We start from the raw sequence: 22385 nt of genomic DNA on the forward strand, positions 1-22385 counted from the left end.
CTGTAAAAGTAGATAAAACTGCAGATGTGGATGAGACACGTGAGGTGGTTTTTAAGGGAGACAAGTGTGGAGCTTTCAAGACTGTAATTTTCTAATAAGCTGGCAGTAATTTTCAATCCTTTCTGGCTACTGCTGAGGACTACAGGGCCTCTAATGTTGGTGTCGTTATTTAAAAAAAAGGAGGAATGAGTATACCAGGAAATTACATGCCCGTCAATCTCACCTTAGTGGTGTGGAAGTTATTGGCAAGAATTCTGAGGGCTATATTTGTACTTGGAGAAACAGTCATATATCAGGGATAATCAGCATTGATTTGTTAAAGAAGGTGTGTTTGACAAATTTGATTGTACTTTATGAGGAGGTAACCAGGAGTGTTGATGAGCATAATGCATTTTATGTGATTTGCATGGATTTTAACAAGGCTTTTGGTAAGGACTCTTTCAGAAGACTGGGAAACAACATAATAGCAATGGCACCCAAGGCATGGTGGCATACTGATCTAAACAGGCTGATAGGTAGGAAGCAGAGCCTGATGGTAGAGGGAGATTTCTGCGACTGGAAGCATATTTCCAATGGGTGCTACAGGGCTCAGTGCTGGGGTCCTTGCTGTTTGTGGTGTATGTCAATAATCTGGAATTAAATGTAGAGGCTATGATGAAGAATTTTGCAGACGACACGAAAATTGGTAGATAGTAAATAGATAGGAGGATGGCCATAAACTGCAGTAGACTATTAACACACTGGTCAGGTGGGTAGAGCAGTGATAAATAGAATTCAATCTGGAAAAGTGTGAGGTGATGCTCTTGGGGTGAATTAACAAGGCAATGTTTTAATGATAGGACCTTGGAAAGTACTGAAGATCACAGGGACCTGGGTGTGAATATCCACAGATCCCTGAAGGTAGCAGGGCAAGTTAAGGTGGTTAAGCAGGCATACTTATCTTTATAGCCAAAGCATAGAATACAAGAGTAAGAAGATTCTTCTGGAACTGTATAAAATGATAGATCGCTTACAACTGGAGTACTGCATGCATTCTTAGTCATTACACTATCAGAAGCATGCACTAGAGAGGGTGTGGAGGATTTTTAGCACTTTGCTGCCTTGGCTGGAGGGGGCTGAGCCATGAGGAAAGATAGATTAGGCTGGAGTTCTTTTTCCTGGAACAGAGAAGGTTGAGAAAGGACCTGATAGAATTGTAAAAGATCATGAGGGGCATTGATAGGGTGGATACGAAAAGGCACTTTTTTTTATTAATAGAGAAAGAAGTGCAAGAGGAGAGTTAAGAATTTTTTTCACCAGAAAGTTGTGTGAATCTTCAGCCCACTGTCTGACAGTGTGGTTGAGTCAGAAACACTCATAACATTGGGTTTTACATGCTGAAAGCTGGAAAATGGGATTAGTGTAATTAGACACAATGTAGGAGCAAGTTACTGTGGATCCTGGAATCTATACTGAAAATAAAAAATGCTGGCAATCACAGCGGGTCAAGCAACATTCGTACAGAGAGAGCAAGCTAACGTTTCCAATCTAGATGGCTTCGTCAGCTCTGATGAAGAGTCATCTAGACTCAGAATGTTAGCTTGCACTCTCTGTCTACGGATGCTGCCTGACCCGCTGTGATCTCCAGCATTTCTTTATTGTTAGTGTAATCAGAGCTTAATTGACACTGGAACAATGGGTAGAATGGCCTCCTTCTGTGCTGTAAACACTTATCCATCTAGTCCTTATCTAGTCCTTCTGTCACCTATCATTATCTGGTAGATAATTCTTATAAAATATTCTTGTTCTTATTCACAAGCCCTCAGTTGTTCAATTTCAAATTTTCCACTCTTTCATCAGAAGGCACAGCAGTACCAAATTGATGCACTCAACTGAGTTTCACTTAAGGTGCCTTATTTCCATTCACATTTGGTGTGACCCATTTTCCCCCTAAAACAGTCTCCTCCCCTCAGTCTCTTCCTTGTACCATTTTACACAAGTCCCAATAGACATTGGCGTACCTCTTTCACAAACTCTAGAGAAATTTTCAAGTCCAATAGAATATTCTCACACTAAAACAGAAACAAACATTTCACCTGGTTCTAGGCATCTGCACAACTGCATTTCTGTTTTAATTTTTCATTTTCTCAAAACTAACTTTTTCAGTAATTCAATTTATAATTGTTGCACTGCAGATTTGGTTAGTGTCTAATATGTTCCACTTCAAATGTACTTCACCTTTAAAATTGCCATATCCACTGAAACCATCAAAACTGTGTATCTGTGCTTTTATTGTGTTCATAAAATCTCTTTGAACCCAAATTGCTTAATTTAGTTAATTAATTCTGATTCCTTACAAATTCTTGAAGTTGCCAGGAATCTTGTTACACCTGTAAACATAAAGAATAAAAGGTCTATTTTGCTTGAGGCATGAATGAATTAATCCATTGACGTGAAATCATAACCTGCTAGCTGGAAGAGTTCATTACTCTTTATTTGTTTCCCCAAGGGGCGGAACAAAATATTCTATAGTTGATAAAAATGAATGTTTTGGATCCAGTGACTCTTCTTTAGAACTTCTTCAGCTTTCTGTAGAGTCGCTGAACCCGAAACATTAACTCTGCTTTCTCTCTACAGATGCTGCCAGATCTGTGGAGTTTTCCCAGCACTGCCTGTTTTTGCTTCTGATTTCCAGCATCTGGAATTGTTCGTTATTTTTTCTCTGGAGTTGACAAACTTGCATCATTTAAAGAAGTCCTTAACTATGGTGAGCAAGACTCTATCTCAGTCTTTTTTAGAAAAATTCTTCTGTTGAACATTTCATTAAATAAACTATAGGTTTCACAGCTTTATTTAGTTTTGTAAAAAGTCCACAGAATTTTAGATTAATTCAAATACTTCCAAAATTCTGTCTTAGCTTCTTTCTTAAACCAATCTTTATCAAATGTTGTTAATATTCACAATTTAAATCATTGTATCAAACTCAGATCATTTGTTTTCACTTCCAATTGTCAATATCCAGATTTAAAATTCGCTTTCCTTTCTCAGAATAGCATCAGGATCAAAATCCTCAAATCTTTAGTCTTGACAAGATTTCTAACATAGGATTAATCCAACTATTTTCCCTGGAGCATCGGAGGCTGAGGGGTGACCTTGTAGAGGTTTATAAAATCACGAGGGACATGGATAGGGTAAATAGCCAAGGTCTTTCTCCTAGGGTATAGGGGTCCAAAACTAGGGGGCATAGGTTTAAGGTGAGAGGGGAAAGATTTAAAAGGGACCTGAGGGGCAACGTTTTCCCGCAGAGGTGGTATATGTACAGCTTGAGCTGCCAGAGCAAGTGGTGGAGGTTGGTACAATTTAAAAGGCATCTGGATGGGCACATGAATAGGAAGGGTTTAGAGGGAATATGGACCAAATGCTGGCTAATGGGACTATATTAATTTAGGATATCTGGTGGCCATGGATGACTTAGACTGAAGGGTCTGTTTCTATGCTGTATATATCAATGACTCTATAACTCAGGATTAATCATAATCACTTCAAACATCCAAATTATATTTTCAAATATTTTAAAATTTTATGCGTATGTGAACTAGATTAAAATACCCCACAGCTTTATCAGAATATCCTGAAATGGTCATTCTGGATAGTAACTATGATTCTAGGGCTCGTTCCTTGAAAAGTTTACTTTATTAGTCTTCCCACAAGATTATTGTCTTTTTTTCAAACTTCTGAAATGCAACAAGATTAATGCCCAAGAATCATGTTACCTTATTTATCCCAAACAAAAGGAAGCATGTAAGCTTCTACACAAAGTATAATAGATCTACAACTTAACTTTCCACAATATTCAACAAAGACAGGCATGGTCAATGACAACCATGAAATAAACCACACACACAGAACATCACCACAACCAATTTACATTCATTAAAGGTTAAAAAATAGAAGTGTGGTTACATGGCTCAAGATGATTAACAGAAGAGTAAATAATGCATGGACTTATAGAGATGTATGTGTGTGTGCACATGTGTGTGTGTATGTTTGTGTGTATGTGTACGTATGTATTTATTAACTTACAGAATTGAGCAGAAGGGGCAATTCTTGATCCTACAATGCCATTCAATAAGACCATATTGTTTCAAATCCACATTCCTGCCTGATCCTTATAGATTGTTGACAAACAAGGATTAGTTTGTGTAACTTCACTGCTGGGGAGGGGAGTTTCACAGATTCACAAGCCTTAGAAAAACAAAGACCTCCTCAGCTCCATTTTCAACTGAAGCCCCCGATTGTTGTATTTGTCCCCTGGATCTAGTCTTTCCCATGGGGGAAACAGCTTTTCATCGAGCCTTTCAGGATCTCACATGCCTCAATAAGATCACCTCTTCCATCTCTAAACTTCAAAGGATACAGGTCCAGTCTGTCCAAATTTTCTTCATAAGGTAAGAAGAAAGAACATTTTTAAACTGTTTCTATTGCATTTATACTCCTTCTGAAATAAGGAGATCAAAACCGTAGACAATACTTTAGATGTGATCTCAACAACATCCTGTACAACTGTCGAAAATTCCCTTTTGTAATCACTTTTATGTTCTATTCCCTTTATTATTTAATTACAACATTCCATTTGCTTTTCTAATCAGTTACTGTACCTTTATACTAACTTTAATTGGACACCCTGATCAGAGGATCATTTAAAGATATCTGTGGCCAAAAGAAGGAGTCTGGAGTTAGCTTTGCCCTTCAACATGATTCCACTGTCAAGGATATTTTTAGCAGTGCAGAATGATGCCTAGTCAAACATTATAGTGGAATAGTGAGATGCGTCAATTGTAAATCAATTGTGTACTAGACCCACTGGAAACAATACTTGCCAACTGACTTGCCAACATAACTTTACATATAATCCCTATATTTACTTTTCACACCTACATGATTTTATCAACTAGCTAAATACAATGTCATCAGCTCTATCCCCATGTCCTTTACAAGACTGGAGTGATAGTTACTTTCCAAGAGAATGGCCTCTCTTCTTCAAAATATTGTAATAATACAATTGTAATTTTAGAATATATCTGTATTTTTACTGTGTATTTTCAAGTTCATGTATACCTGTGTGATTTTACTCCCTTCTTTCGACACCTTTGTTCGCTAATCTCTAGTTATTTCTTAATATGTAGTAAATAGTGTGATGTCTCTTTTACTGCAAGGAGAGGAAGCCAATATAATTTGTGCAGAAACTTGAAGTCACCTTGAGAGACCTAAAAGGAACATTTACATTTTTAGCATGTCTGTCTCAACTCCCTCTGTGGTTTCAAAGTATTTCAAAACAATAAATTTCTTCTGAAGTATAAGCACTATTGCTTTCTGAACTAATTCAATGGCTAGTTTGTGCCATTTATTTTAGAATAGCATAATTCCACCGATTATATGCTCCTATCATTCTGCAGTTGTGTGACAATCGTCAAATTCTAACATAATACCCAATAGTTAAAAGTGACTAATCAAAAAATTGTGGTTGTGTTGAAACCATTCATATAAATGTTTTTCATGCGTAAATTCACCTCAAACCAATTCCTGTTGCAGATTCATGATTCAGACAGCGACTATCAAGCTTCATCTAAACCAGCATTGGTATTTCCTGGGTAAACAAATAGAGGGTATCAATCATCACAGTGACAGTATAAAGTGCTGGTATTTGTCACCATTACTTGTGCAAGGGATGGTGATGAGTAGCAGGCTGTTCTATTTGAAACAGAAGCCTTCTGGCTGGGCAAAATCATGAACACAGCAGTCCTTTCAAAGTCAGAGCTCCCAATTTTATTAGTATTCATCAAACAGAGGCATCTCATTGGCTTAGGCACATTTTCAGGGTGAAAGATGGTTGCATATCAAAAAGTTTGTTGTGTAGTGAGGTAGCATGAGTCAGATCACCCATAGGAAGCCTGGAGCTCTGTTTTTGGGATGCTTGCAAGTGTGCCATGAGCTCTCTAGACATGGGTTACTACACCTGGGAGGCACTAGTTGATGATAGAGAAAAATGGTGACAAATCCCGTGGACTGGTATGCATCATTATGACAACTGCTGATTGCAGCATCTTGGCAACAAATAACAAGACCAGAACTTGTGACAGGACGCACCTCTCAAGATTTGGCCAGTTTAGCCATCAGGAAAAGTGTGTCATTTGAAGACAACAATCAGGAACTGATTACTTAGAGTGTGTCCATCATCTTTCACAGAAAAGAGGAGGAAAGATGGCAAAACGATGCACTTATAGCCAACAGTTTGCATATTAATTTGGTGATGTGGGCCTCACTGACAAGGTTCATATCTATTGCCTTGAAGGGTTGGTGATCCTTCTTCTTGAATCTTTGCTGGAGCAGTTTGATACTACTGAGAGGTTTTGCTCAGCTACTTTCAAAGACAATTAAAAGGGACTCATGTTGGTCTGGAAGGGAGTCACACATAGGCCAGACTGAGGAAGAATAGGTTTTATTTCCTAAAGGACAGTAATGCATCAATGGGATTTCTGGCAGTATGAAAGCTTTATAATTACTTACACTGACAGCAGCTTTCGATTTCCAGATTTGCAAAAAAATTGATTTCCAATTTTTAAATTGTCATGGTGGGATTTGAACTCATATAATCTACCTACCTACATTCGAGAAAATACCCTTCTTTGTGACTATCATACTTGGCAACTGGTATTTGCCAAAGCAAATGAATTGTTTACTGACATCTGGGCAAGCAGGATGATGCATTCTGCGAGAGAGCAGTTTTAAACTGTGCAGTACAATGATGCTTTTTGAAGCAATGAGGCAGAGAATTTGAGATTGAGTGGCACCAAGATCCTTCTGAGTTAAGGAAATTCTTCCTGATGACAGCCCTCTGATTGGTTGAGCGGCTGAGTGTTAAAAGCTGTAAATGCCAAGGCAATAACGAGAAGATATCGAGATTCTGCAAACTGAAAGCATATATTTTTCACTCTCTCTCCCCCCCTCTCTCTCTCTATACCCCTCTATCCCCATGTGGGAAAAAGACAGAAAATCCAAGGAAGAATTCTAACAAGATCTAGGTCCACCCAATCAATGACTGAATGAAAGAATGCCATCTCCTTACATACAGCAGCATATCAACAGTGGTAAAAAAAAAGATTGTGTGAGGCAAGTTAGCATAACTTTGAAACTCAGATTTTGATTTTCATAATTTTGCTAATCCTATCTATATTCTTGTTTTATCCATTGTATCAATGACTAGCATTTATCACTTTTCTGTCTTAATCGTAAATGTGTAGTGTATTTGGCATTTTTAGAGGAGTATAGTTTAAGTTACATCATACTAAATTTGTAATCTCCTTTTGGTTGAAGCTATGTGTGTTACAAAAGAGTTTTTTTCTGCTACTGACAAAACCTCGCATGAAGTCCTTTAGTCCTGCTTAGCAGTCTATGGAACAATGGGGCACAATGATCAGTGCATGTTTCCCAATTCAATCATAGCAATTTATTCTGTTGAAAGAAGGATTTCTATTAAAGAAATCATGCATGCATAAGGGATGTTCACCAATATTTGAATTTTACATCCCCATCACACCACCCCTTCCAGGTCACGACTCTGAATTTTACTCTAGAGATCCTGTTAGAGATTCTGAGAAGCTGTAGTGAGGGGAGCTCTCCAAACGATGGAAAGAAGAATCATCTCTTTAACCAAACAGGATTGCAGACAAGCAGGTGGTTAAGTTTACAGCAAACATTTGATCCCCTCAACTTGGAGAGAACATAGGAACTCAGGAGGACTGGCGTGCCAAGTTCATGCTCCGATTTTCCTGATTTTCCCAGCATCCTGCTACACAGCACACTCAAGGGTAAGACACCTTGCACCTCTACTCATTCCTCTTTTTCTCTCAGGCACATCACATCCCAATTGACAAAACAACACTCCCTTTTAACCTATTACCACATCCTGATTGAATAAACACCACTCTGTCTTACCCTATTACCTTTTTGCACCCATGCCTTATAGTCACCCTTCACAAATGGTGCCTGCCACAACTATCCACCAAAGTCATTATCAACTTTCACATCTTTCGGTTTTCTCTTCTTGCAGAAAAAAATATACCTGATACACAGTGGCAGCAGTGTATACTATCTACATGTATTACAAAAACTCACAAAGGCTCTTTAGACATCCCATTTCAAACTGCGACCTTTACATCTTTGAAGTTCTCCAGCTCAGGGGGCAGTGGAGACTTAGTCACTGAGTACTTTCAAGACTGATAGATTTCTACAAAGTAAAATCATCAAGAGATATGGGGATAGGGCAAGAAAATTTTTTTTTTCCTTTTTATTAATTCACAGGATGAGGGAGTGTGACCCTTACAACCTAGAAGGACAAGGTCAACAGATACTTGGAAGAACCACCTGCAAATTCACCTCTGTGCCATGTACCATCCTGACTTGTTGTTCCTTCAGTATTCTGGGGATAAAATCCTGGAACACCTTTTCTAAAAGCACAGTGGGTGCCCCTACACCTGCAACAATTAAAGAAGGCAGCTCTCTGGTAGCTTGTCAAGGCTAATTGGCAATGGACAATACACACTGGCCGAGCTAATGATGCCCATAATCATTTAAATAAATAAATAAATATAAACACCAGTTGGTGAGAAGCAGAGACATAGGGAGTGTTCACAGTGATACTCCAATGACAGGCATTGTGTCTGCCATTTGCAAAATGTGCTCGCCTGCTCCAGTGGAAAGCAGGTCTTGTTCTTGCCACTGCAGACATCAGCACTGATCTGGCATGAAGCTGAGCCTCCTGAGGCACATATGCAAAACATGTCGAGAGAGCTAATCCTCTGCTTGTAGGCCCTATGTTAGGGGTTTCGCCTTCTTCCAACTGGATCCCAATGTCCATCCCAAATGCCTGTCAAATAGTGAAAGCAGTCTCTGGGAGAGCAAATGCTTTGAACAGCGGTCTCGCATTAGCCATGGCTGGAAGTCTTAAGTGGCATTCAATACTGCCATGCTGAAAGCTGACAGTGAGATCACATTGGCAATCCGACTTTCCTGCCCTGCTCACCTTCCAATCCATCCCCGATGGCCTGGAGAACATTTGCCCATATCCTCTGGATTATTAGCCCAGTTCTCTGGATAACTAGTCCATAACATTACACTGTAGTACACAAAGCTACTACCATTCAATTTGGAACTCAGCAGACTTCCTGTCAAAGTTTTGAATTTTGGCATGAGGCAGTTAGCTATACCAAATAACATGTAACTTCCACGTCTTTACCCACCAGCTGCAAGGGGTTCTTTGACTTCAAAAATAATGGTTGAGATTGTTAACTCGCAGAATGAGATCTCCTAGACTTGTCTCTACACTATCTAATATACAGTTAGATGCTGCTTCTTCTTTGCAATGATTGAATCTGTTGGAACTGCATGTTATTGGGTGGGCTTCCTTGCGTCTGATATCTGGAGTGTTTGTCCTGTTTGATGAAGTTGACTATAGTGTTGTTGGTGTGACTATGATACTCAATTTCAACATTTTCAACATTTTCATTGGTTTTATATATTATTTTAGCAGTGAGCATGGAAGTAAATTAAATGTAACGATTTAAAAAAGTCCACATATTCTAGTTTCCAAATTATCATTCACCAAGAAGCATATTATGCATTGCCTGAATGAAAATGGAGAATATGCGCAACAAAACAATTTATTCTACTTATTTATGCCAATGCATTAGCTTGCACAGTTCTAACATTACTTTCTCCTTATACTTCACCTTTTTTGACAGGGCTGAAGCTCTGGTTGCATTATTTTTCCACATGTAGAGGCAACCTTACACAGCTTGCACAATTGTCTATTCTTCATTCAGGAAAATTTTAATGCACACCAATGAGATTGCTTCCAATCCTTCCATTATTAAAAAGGATTTTCTAAACTTTTTTTAATTCAAAGTTTAACAGATGCCCTTGTTTGCCCACAATGCTGGGACAATTCTTCATTTCAGAGTAAAATCACCTAAATGTTACTCCAGGTGATCAGCTGTAACTATCATCAAGATAAACAAAATGGTTTTAAGACTTTAAAACTGTCCCAGGTTTCTACCCCAGCTTAAAAAAAATCCAGAAAATTCCAATTTGTTACGAATAGCTTCAGATTGCTGGCTTCTCACCAACTTCTCACGAACAATAACAGTTGGTAATAAATTATGGACTTGCCATATGGACACTTCCTGAAATTAAACCTTGTTAGAAAAAAGACATTAAGGTGACGGGTGGCACAGTGGCCAGCACTGGTGACTCATTCTGCTAGGGACCTTTGCTCAATTCCACCCTTGGATAACTGCGTGGAGTTTGCACATTCTCCCCATATCTATGTGGGTTTCTGCCAGGTGCTCTGGTTTCATCTCAGAGGCCAAAGATATGCAGGTTAGATGGATTGGCCATGGTAAATTGTCCTGTAGAGTCAATGGATTTGTAGGCTAGGTGGGCTAACCATGGCAAATCTGGGGTGAGGGAGGAATGCTTTTCAGACAGTGATGCAGACCTGATGGGCCAAATGGTCTTTTACTGCACAGTATCTTATCTTTCTTGATACATTATCACCCTTACACATGCTAGTTAAGATTGTCTGGATAGGAACTGCCTTCGCAATAACATTCACAAAAACGATGGTTTGATTTTTTAGACATAACCTGTTACATACAAAAATTAAGGGATTCTTCATAGGGGCAAAACTTGACAGGGAGCCACTAAAAGAGATGTTGGGTAGGTGATCAAGAGCTAAGCCAAAGATGTCAGTGTTAAGTAACATGTTTTGGTGACTCCAGCGGTTAGCACCGTTGCCTCGCAGCACCAGGGACCTGGGTTTGATTCCAGCCTCCCGTGGAGTATGCACATCCTCCCCGTGTCAGCCTGGTTTCCTCTGGGTGACTCCCACAGTCCAAAGAGGTGCAGGTTGGGTGGATTGGTCATGCTAAAATTTCCTATAGGGTCCGGGGATGTGCAGGCTAGGTGGGGTAGGCATGGGAAATGCAGAGTTACAGGGATAGGGTGTGGATTTGGGTGGGATGCACTTCGGAGCGTCGGTGCGGACTCGAAGGGCCGAATGGCCTGCTTCCACACGGTTGGGATGCTATGACTGATCTTAAAAGGATACCTTTTGGAGGAGTGCGATGGGGGAGCGGAGGGGCAAATTTCCAGAGTTTAGCCACTGTCAGAATTCAGTATTTGAGTGGCAATATGTTCTGCTGCAATTTAAGCCAATCAGCCGTCCCACTCAGGAATGAAGGTTACGAATTTCCGTAAGAATCTGTTTAGATTTACCAAACTCCCAGAATCCTTACAAAGTTTCAAAGCGGGTATATTTTGTCAGATTGTAATCATAGATCAGAGTCCTAACCGTTTCATTTCTATCCCAAGGAAAAACTGAAGGTAAATCTAGTTTCCCTGACTTGGAGCAATCCTCAAAGGGGAAACTGTAGCGTTCGCAACAACAACAACAAAAAGCCAGAAGTTGCTGGAAAAGCGCAGTAGGTCTGGCAGCATCTGTGCAGAGAAATCACAGTTAACGTTTCCGGTCCGCTGACCCTTCCTTAGAACTGAGGCGTTCGTAGGTGTTTTAAACATTAATTCTCAGTATGCCAATATTTTGTCTAAACTCTGTCAGCATTGAATTATTCTTCTCATTGTGTCTTACTGTGAGCCTACCTCAGGAGTGCACTGCCATTGGGTTGCTGATTATATCCCATCCGGAAACATAAGTTATGTTCTTTAATAATCTGCTCCCTGAATTTTCCACAATCAGCTCCAATCCCAACTCAGAGGGCATAAGCATATGACAAAGAAACACCCAAAATGGAATATGAATGGTTTAACTCAGATCACTGCTTTAAATGATCTTTTCCTCGCTGACTTGCGCTTTCGGGGGAAATACCCGACCAGGAAATAAGCAAAGTTCATGGTTTCAGGGGACCGTAGCTGCCCGATACGTGTCGATATTGTAGCAAAGTTTCAGTGCAGATCATTGGCACTTGTTACCGAGACAAACACTTCCTGGTTCAAGTTCCAAGTCGAGAAAGGATTGCGCTGTGAAGCAACGAAAGCAATATATAGAAGTCCGTCTAGATTCTATTCCTGTTTTGTTTGAAGTCGTTAAGGGAGTTTGTTCATTGATTCCTTTTACGAATGTCTTCCCTTTCGGAGACGGAATAGAGCGGATCCATAGCAGAAGTAGCAACATGGGGAATTTCATACGGACTCACTGTACATGTCTCAGGTGTATCTGTCCCTGTGTCTTCAAGCCTGGTGAACTCAAAGGACCGAACCGGCCGCTCCCCCCGGAGCCGGAGCTGCCGCGCAAGATCTATGTAGCTTTGTACGACTACTCGGCTCGCACTCCCGAGGACCTGAGCTTCAAAGCCGGGGAAATGCTGGAAGTTATCGACCAGTCCCTGGACAACTGGTGGCTGGCTCGGTTACTGTGGCGAGGGGACAACAGACAAGGCTACATTCCCAGCAATTACGTTGCTCCTGACTGCAGTATAGAAGCACAGCCGTAAGTAGACAATATTTACATTTAGTTAAGGCAAAAATACGTCAGCGTAGGGCACTGAGTTTCACCCACCATGGGATTCCATCGATTGATCTCTACAGCTGTTTCGGATCGGTGGATCCCTGCCAAGTGGGTAGTTAGGAATATTCAAGCTGACTTGGGCAATGGTTGGAGAGTGACCAGGATCTTACCAAGCCTCCGAGTAACTACTTATGCTTGACTTAGGTTGTTCTGAGCTCCCGCGGTGGAATAAATAACCCTGTCGAAATTCTCTCCTTTCATCTTCATATCTGTGAAATCCTCCATGAAATTGGTTCAGGAGTATTTACGGATAACTTGATCTGATCGAATTTAATTTGTGTCATTCCTTTCGGATTTACATTTGAAGAAATTGTGGTTTTGAAAAAAATAAACTTGTTGGTTGACATAGTCATGAATCCGTCTGGTCACTTCCATACAACGGGGATATTATCTATTTAACAACTGTTACAGGGTATATGTTTTCTGAGACATATTTGAACTTCAGAAGAAATGTATTTGCATGGTTTCGTGCTAAATTGTATTGCGCTTCATATAAACAAACTAATTGGTGGATTGAGAAACCTGTTGCAGTCTATTGGCGTTCAATAAATAGTGACTGGCACTTAGGCTTATCAAACAATACACAATTTCATTAATATTTATAAGAATTTCTCTGCTGTTTTACAGCAAATATTGCATAGTCCTGTAGGTTAACAGGTCTGCTTGATTAAGAGAAAATGTACCTAATTTCAAGGGATTTGTTGTTAAGGTTCTGTCTTCAATTTTCAATGCTCCACAAAGTGAAAATGAGGTTGTGAAAGGCTCTGGAGAATGGTTGTGAAACTGGAAAACTAATTATAAGGTGCACAAAAGAAAACAACAGGCTTAGGCAATGATCAAAAACAAGTGGGAGGATACATTTTAAACTATTAATCTGCAAGTGGCTAAATGTTCCAACTGTGTTGAGAGCTAATTTGCACAGTATAAATATTGTAAAATCATAAAGCAGATAGCTGTCTTGTATTTGGTTAAGTCTTTTAAGTTGTCATATATACCACACAAAGTCCTTGAGTCAATTACAGACTGGGAATTACCTGTTTTTATTTGTTGCATTATGTAAAAGAAGTTGTAAAAGGATAATTATGGACTTCTAAATGATCTGAAATGATTTAAAAACATTGAAAAGAAATTCCTAAGTCTTCACCTCCACTTCTAATTGTAAAGATGTCTGTCTACTTAAGAGAGATTTGGTTATTATGAGGTTGTTTCAATGTCCCATTTTGTCACCCTAATTGCTCTTTGTATATGATATACCTTAATGAGAGTAAAGTCTTACGTTTACAGGGGTTCACCTGTTTTCAAGGACAACTTGCACTGATGACTCATAAACAATTGATAAACATTTCCGTGACAGTGTGTAGCAATTTGAAATGCATTGCCAACATTCAATCACTGCTGATAGGAATAGTATCATGATTTCAACTATTTTAATAAAGCTGACCATATTATAATAAAGGTAATAGGACATTTAGATTCATTAGTTTTCACCCTATAAGGTACCTGGTGTGACCTTCTGTGTAGGTAGTTTGTTACAGTTCACTGGGAGGATCCATGCTGTGTCATAACATGCATGTTTCAGTCTGGAGCTAAAGATAATGATAGTGGAAATTACAATTTTCTTTCCACAGGGTAGATGTTCTGATGTTGATTTGATTTAATTTGATTTATTGTAGTCACGTGTACCTAAGTACAGTGAAAAGCTTTGTCTGTAAGGAGTGCAGGCAGATCATAGCAAGCAAGGACATACAGATCATAGGGTGTTTTGTCTTCGGAAGTTTTAAAATCTTTTTCACACTCCAGTGCATGAGCTTCTATAAATCCTGATAGAAATAGAACCCCACTATCTCTTTTAGAAATTTCTCCATCAAGACCTTCAGTTGTGTTAGGCTGCAAATGATATGTGCATCTTTTAAGGTATAGTTTTGAACTGTTTTTTGGAATAATAATGTCCAGACACTAATTTTTTCTCCTACCTTTGGGGGTTTCACACCCCAATATAAATTATAGAGACTGTTGAACTCAGAAAGAAGTTTGTGTGTCTTTGTGATATACTACTTTGGAAACTTGAAACCACTTAATGTAAAAAAGTGAAATAGAGACAAATAAAAATTCAAAGTTACAGTAATTAAACATTATTACTGCTTGGTGTGTGCAATTTTCACAGTGGTGTTCCATTCCAGGTGGTGGAACATCAAGTTGACAGCACTTCTGCTCTCTTGCTTTTTGCTAGTTCCCACATGACCAGTAAAATTAATACTTGCAGCATGTACAGAGTCAGAAGTCACACGACACCAGGTTATAGTCCAACATGTTTATTTGGAATCACACAAGCTTTCACAGCGCAGCCCCATTGTCGGGTGCAGTGAGAGAGCAAGGCACACAGACGCAGAGTTTATAGACAGAGAGATTGAGGGCAGAGAGTTCAAAAGATCATACAACTTGTGTGAGTGGAGTGTCAGATGATAAGTATCTGCAGCTGACTAAGTGTGTTAGACAGTGTGCAAAGTGTTTATAAAATCAATGTCAGTGCTGTGCCATCACAACAATCAGGCAGAGCCATAGGAATATACAAAAGGTAACATCTCAGGCCAGACACTGAATTGTAGGTATGAGGCTTTGTTCAGAATCTGTCTCAGGGTTTAACCTGGAATCAGGCTGGTTTTATTCTGAAAGCTGGAATTTATAAGATGCCACACTTATGTATTGTATCTACAAATTGTGTGTTTTTTGAACAAATTAGAAAATATCTGCAAATAAACAAACATCTTGGATGAAATGATTCACCCCATAGATTTATATGTATGTGTATGTTTGTGTGACCGACAGAGAGAGAGGGAGTGTATGTGTGTGTGTGTGTGTGTGTGTGTGTGCACGCGCTTGGGAGAGAGTGTGTGTGAGTATGGGAGAATGTGTGTGTGTGTGACCATGAGTGTGCGTGTGTATGTTTGTGTGTGCGTGTGTGTGTGTGAGAGAGAGTCTGCGTGGATGTGTGTGTACGAGAGAGAGTGAGCATGTACATGTGTATACGCAGGATCTGCTCAAATGAGGAGGAATGTGACGGACACCTGAAAGGTTTGAAAGACGCCCTCATAAGAATGGGATACAATGCTCAATGCATTGATCGCCAGTTCTGACATGCCACAGCGAAAAACCGCAACAGTGTAGACAGGTCGAATGAGCAGGTAAAAAACTTGACAGTGGAATTTAAAATGGGAAAATGTGTGGTTATACACTTTTCAGGAAGAAAAGAAGAGCTGAATATTATTTGAATTGGGATAGACTGCAGAAAGCTGCAGCACAGAGGGATTTGGGGGTCCTCGTGGATGAACCACAAAAAAAAACTAGCAATAAAGTGGTAAATGAATTGTTGGCTTTTATTTCAATGGGAATGGAGTATAAAAGTAGAGAGGTCTTGCTGAAACTTCATAAGGCACTAGTTAGATGACATCTGGAACACTGTGAACAGTTTGAACTCCTTATTGAAGGAAAATTACATTGGTTTTGGAGGGAGCCCAGAGAATGTTCACGAGGTTGATCCTGGGTTTGGAGGGATTTTTTTATGAGGAGAGGTTAGTAGATTAGGCCTATACACACTGGAGCTTAGAAGAGTGAGAAAATTATTGAAACAGACAAGATTCCAAGATTCTTCGGGGCCGAATTGGGGTGGTTGTGGAGAGATTGTTACCCCTTGTGGAAGAGTCTAGAACCTCAGGCATAATCCCAGCATAAGGGTTAACCTATTTAAGACAGAAATAAAGAAGAATTTCTTCCCTTGGACAGTAGTGAATCTGTGGAATTCTTTACTACAGAAGGCTGCAGAGACTAGGTCATTAAATATATTCAAGGCTGCGATTCACAGATTTTTAATCAATAAGAAAATCAAGGGTATTGGGGAAAAGACAGGAAGGTGGAGTTGCAGATGTTCAGACTAGCCATAATCTCACCAAACAGTGGAACAAACATGATGGCCATTTCCAACCTTAGAGAATCCAACCCTCCCCTTTCCCTGGTCCCTCACATTCAGTGACATCACCATTGATTAATTCCCCCATCTTGGGTGTTACTATTGACTAGAAACTGAACTGGACTAGCCATATAAATACTGTGACTACAAGAGCAAGTCAGAGGCTAGGAATATTGTGGGAAGTAGTTCACCTTCTATATCTCTAAAGCCTGTCCACCATCTACAATGCACAAGTCAGGAATGTGATGGAGTATTTCCCTCTTGGCTAGATGAATACAGCTCCAACAACACTCAAGAAGCTTAACACTAAGCAGCCCCCTTGATTAGAACCCCATCCATTTTCAACATTCACTCCCTCTGTTACCAATGTGTAGTGGCCACTGTGTACCATCTACAGAAACACACACACACACACACCAGGCAGTGCTCACATCTGTGAAGAAGTAAATAAAAAAGATGAGGTACCATGAGGAAAGCAATCATCATAAAGACATCCAATAAGTGAGCGTAATTTCTTTGAAATAACTTGCAAGGAGATCTGAGACTGATCAATTCAGAACCGATACAGCTCCAGAATTTATGAAGAATATATCATGTGTGACTAATTTTTGAGGAGATGCCTAACATGGTGCACAGGGAATGTTTCTGCCTGTTATGACCTGGTGAGGTGGTTCAACTGTTTTTCTTTTTCCATTCCTCCCTTAAGTGTAACATGTTTTAGATTTTTTTAAAAGGATATTGTGTTACACATTCAATGCCTATTTGCCTGTATGAAGAAATAAGCCATGCAGGTTAGTTAAGTTAACAAGCAAAGAGTCAATTTTATTGCTAAAGCCCATTTGGATTTAAACAAAAAATGAAACACATGTCCTATTTTCCTACTAACGCACAAACACATACACCCCAGGGCATGCAAAAAAGAAACAAAACTTTGCAGATTATCAGGTGTTTAAACATGGCTATGTAAAGATAAAGAAGTAAAGTCAATAACAATTTTCAGTTTGACTGGATTTCACTTCATTATTAAAGCCATTGCTTTAATAGTAAAGTAATGGCTGGTGGGTAGCCTCCTCCTGGAATCACTTTGCTGTGTTGAAAGCTTCCTTCAAAATCCTCTGTTTGCAGCAAGAAGGCTTTCTGTCAGGTTTTCAACCCTCAAACAGGGCTCAAAGCTTTGCAAGACATTCCGGAGCGAGAAGGAGAGAGGGTAAAGCTGTTAATTCTGCTGTCCAATTATCAATCTCTGCTGGATTTGAACTTGCATCCAAAGATCTGGGTCATGTGATTCCTCTCTAATTCATCCACAGAAGTTCAAAAAGTATATTGCAAAAGGATACCTTTGATTAGCTTATGATTTGGTACAGCTTTTCTTTGCCAATGTACATTGTTAAAGTAGTTGATTTTAATATCCCAATCCTACATTCCTACATGCTGTTTTGTTTGTCTTAATGAGATAGGAAGATGGTGTTCAAACCTTCAGGATGCATTGTCTCCACGTTGCCATTGTTGGGGTCTCCATGGACTTAATTGCACTCCATAGAATGGAATGTGGTCTCATTTACTCATTACCAACCACTTTTAAGCCAATGGTCCTTAAAAAAAGTTTATTTATTAAAAATAGTTCAACATCTATACAAGTAGCAGGTAAAATTATGAATTCATGTTTCATATTGTATATATTCATGGAAAAGCTTAAAATGTAGTTATAAAGTATCCAGTTTAAGCTATGTCAGAACAGGCGCTGTGCCTGGACTACAGTATGTAGAAGATTTTGGTCACAAGTCTGTCCAAGTCAAGCACATTTGCAGTAGATACATTTAGTTTAGAATTATTAAATTGGCATGTGAGTTTGAGATACTTCAATACATAAAGGAGTATTTGTAGAGTTTATTTTAGAACGCAGTCACATTTTGGAGAGGTGTAGGGTCAGCATGTGCTTGGTTTGACCAATAGCATAGAGAGTAAGTTTTAACCCAATAGAAACTGATGCTATCTGACAGCTTCAAGTTACTTGCCACATATAAGAATGGGGATAAAGATTGTTGGAATGACAACCAGGCTATTGACCTTCACACATTGGAGCAGAAAAGTTTTGAAAGGAGGAGTGTAGAGAGGGGAAATGAAACGAGTTATTTGTCAGGGGTTTGATATGTTGTCTATCAGGACACAGAATATGGGACATCTGAAATTGATTCAAAGGCTGTTGGAGTGGGGAATATCCAGTTGTTGTCACCCATATTGGAGTTCACAACCTGAGGAAGACTTGGTGCTGTTTGGAGAGAACAAGAAGCTAAACTAAAGTACAGAACAACAAGAGTTGTAATCTAAAGATAATTATTGAAGTGAATTGGTGATATGATAAGCAGGTTATAGTGATAAACATGTGGTTAAAGGTGTGGGATGAGAATAATAATTCTACTCCATAAGGCACTGGCACTGGGAAAGTAATAAATTGTATCATTAGGTTTATTCTATCAAAAAGGATAGTCAGGCAGTCATAAGGACTTTAATAAATTGTGAAAGGTAGCTCAGGTAGAAAAGCTAATATAAATAATGGTGGTGAAGATGGATGCGTTGTGTGAAGAGCTTTTTTGATTCATTTATAGTTTTTATTAGTAAGGCCAGAATTTATTGTCAGTCGCTAACTGGCTTTGAGAATGTGAGTGGTGAGCAGTATTTAAACCAGTGTTGCATGAGGCCTACATACTTAGGAGGGACCTTCAGGATGCTGACTTGGCAACTGTCAAGAAATGGTGGCATAATTCTAAGTAAGGATAGTGTGTAGTTTGGTCGGGAACTTGCAATTGTTTGCATTTGTACGCGTCTCTTGCCCTTGTTCTTTTAAGTGGTAGAGCCTTGGCGAGTTGTTGCAGTGCATCTTGCAGATGGTGCATTCTACTATCACTCTGCAACAACAATGAAGGAACTGAATGTTGAAGGTGGTGAATAGGCATTGATAAGTCTTTGTCCTCGATATTGTTGAGATAGTCAAATGGTATTGGAGCTGCATTCATCTAGGCAAGTGATGACTATTCCATTACATCCTGACTTTTGCCTTGTGGACAGGCTTTAGAGAACTGGGAGATACACTACTCACCACAGAATTCCCAACCATTTTGGACTCTTCTTTCTGCAGTCATGGTATGGTCCAGTTAAACTGCTGGTCAAAGTTTGGCTGTGGAATGTTGATAGAGGGGGATTCAATAAAGTAATGAGGTTGAAAGTCAAGGGTAGATGGTTTGATTCTGTCTTGTCAGAGATGATATTTGCCTGGCACATCTGTGGTATGAATATTACTTGATATTTTTCAATCCAAAACTAAATGTTGTTCAGATCATTATTGTATGCAAACCCAAACGTTTTCAGTTTTTGAGGAGTTTTAAATGGTTTGGAACACTGAAAACATAAGCAACCACCCTCAGATTCTAACCATGTTCTTTTAGTTGCAAGTTTTAGCAAACCTTGGTCATGTATTGTAAAATATATGATAAGCACTACACATCTTGCCACAATTTTGGCATCTTAATCATCTCTTCACTTTCATGTATTTGGCATTAGTTTCAATCAGGATTCAGCAATATTTCAGCAAAACAATTTTACAAACTCACCCAAAATGTCAACACATGTAGAGTTATCTACCATGCTTTTCAAATGTCATGTCTAACCCATGCTTGAAACATTGTTACTTTGCTTATTATAATTGATTTGTAACTCTGAAAAAGGGGAGGCATGTTTTCGACATGATATGAATGAAGCTGTTCAAAGCACAAATATACTTTGTCTAGAATTTTAAGTACAAACATGGATAACACCTATGATTCTCAATATGTTTAATAATGGTAGAATATTAAGTGACTTCAATCTTAAATTTACTTACGTCAGCTACATCCTTTGTGTTAGCATATTCCTGCACATTTACTATGTACTGTGTAATACATATGTTTCCACAGTTAAAAGTTTCATTTGTGTTCAGTAAAACTTTTATTAAAATATGTAACAGCTCTTTCCTCAAGTTTCTCATTCTGAATTACCAATCCATGTACTGTAATGTTAAATTAATAGAAGACCACAGCTTGTATGTTATGGAGAACACAGCGCAGGCTGTTTGATTAGCAGGCTGTAAAAGCAAACAATCATTCAGCCAGTGTTTGCTGAAAGCAATGTTTAAGTAAAGAGAACATGTTGCTTAACACTGGGTGTTCCCATTAAGAAGCTTCTTCTGTACAATTGGCAATAGCTTAGAGCATTGTTGTAAGGCAATCTGCAAAAAACTGCAGGGAAAGTTTTATTCAACTTAAATGAAAACAGCAAAGAACCAATTTTATGTGCGGAATAGTTCTATTGACAATTGTTGCTTTTAAGCCAGTGACCATTGTATTCTATATAGTAAAATCCAGAACTTTATTTAGAACTATTGCGACAACACTTTCATTTAAATTGTAGTTAGCAGTTTCTTTAGTTTCCCAGTTTTCTGTTACTCTGCTAATGTAGAACACTAGTTCCTTCTGTAGCATGTTCTAAAGGATTACTTCGTACAGAGGAGATTGAAGATATTTAAAGAAGCAAAATATGAAACTATAATGCTGCCATTGGAATAAGAAAATGTATTTTAAAGACGGAAAATAAAAGATCTAGCCTCTCACATCCTACTTGGTGAAGTTTTGTCCAAAAAGTCAAAGACAGTTATCTAAATCAATTTTCCGTTACAGTTGTAAATGCAAAAAGCAATGTGCAAAATTCACCCTCTTGAGCCTGTAAAGAGCGTATGTGCGTAAATATAAGAGTTTCCACAGCCCATTAGACTAGTAACTGGCACCAGTGTTTGATCTTAAACTCTAAGACTTGTATCAGAAATTACTAAAATGTAATTATATCCCCCACTGAGTGCATTTACCAGTTCATAGATGGAGCTGTTTTTACAAGTCAGCATATTGAATGTGGGAAGAATAATCAATCTGTTAGTTGATCTCAGCAGGGGATTAAAACAGTGAACAGAAATGAAACATGCCAAAGATTACTGAAAAATAATCAGGAACACTGACAAAAAATGAACACGTGTGGAGTGGGTCTCTCCTTGGCAGATAGAAGTTGAAACTCAACCAATATCAGTGTCACCGGCACTGATGATCACAGCTTTTATTTTTATTATTTGTGGGTTGTGCATCATTGGCTGGGCCAGCACTTATTGCCTATCCCTAGGTGCCCTTGAGAAGGTGGTGGTGAGCTGCCTTCATGGTCTGCTGAAATCCTTTTGAGGTAGGTAAACTCACTTTGCTGTTCAGGAGGGAGTTCCATGATTTTGACCCTGTGACACTGAAGGAACGACAATATATTTCCAAGTCAGGATGATGAGTGGCTTGGAAGGGAATTTGCAGATGGTGGTGTTCTCACATATCTACTTCCCTTGTCTTTCCAAATGGTAGTGGTCTCACATTTGGAAAACACTGACTCAGGAGCCTTGGTGAATTTTGGCAATGGATTCTGTATATGTTGCACCCTGCTGCTACTGAATGTTGACAGTGGAGCGAGTAAGTACTTGTGGATGTGGTACCAATCAAGTGTTTTCTTTTGTTGGTGGTGTCAAGCTTCTTGAAATGTTGTTGCAGCTGTACTCTTCAAGACAACTGAAGAATATTCAATCACAGTCCTGACTCATGCCTTGTAGATGGTGGGCACACCTTGTGAGTCAAGAGGTGAGTTACACATTGCAGGATTCTAGTTTCTAAATTGTACTTATAGCCACAATATTTATTTGGCTACTTAAGTTAATTCTGGCTAATGGTAAACTATAGGATATTG

At 39.0% G+C, this 22385-nt stretch overlaps 1 protein-coding gene across 1 annotated transcript in view; it reads left to right on the forward strand.

The window, feature by feature from the left end:
• The first annotated feature begins 12057 nt into the window (after positions 1-12057).
• Positions 12058-22385, forward strand: part of frk (fyn-related Src family tyrosine kinase) — a 113020-nt gene continuing 102692 nt past the window's right edge. Inside the window, exon 1 of the mRNA XM_020519916.2 lies at positions 12058-12544. Coding sequence (XP_020375505.1) covers positions 12228-12544 — 317 coding nt within the window. The 5' untranslated portion in view covers positions 12058-12227. The remainder of the gene's footprint in view (positions 12545-22385) is intronic.

This window comes from Rhincodon typus, chromosome 5 (genome assembly GCF_021869965.1).
Source record: "Rhincodon typus isolate 14 chromosome 5, sRhiTyp1.1, whole genome shotgun sequence".
Taxonomy (NCBI): Eukaryota; Metazoa; Chordata; class Chondrichthyes; order Orectolobiformes; family Rhincodontidae; genus Rhincodon; species Rhincodon typus.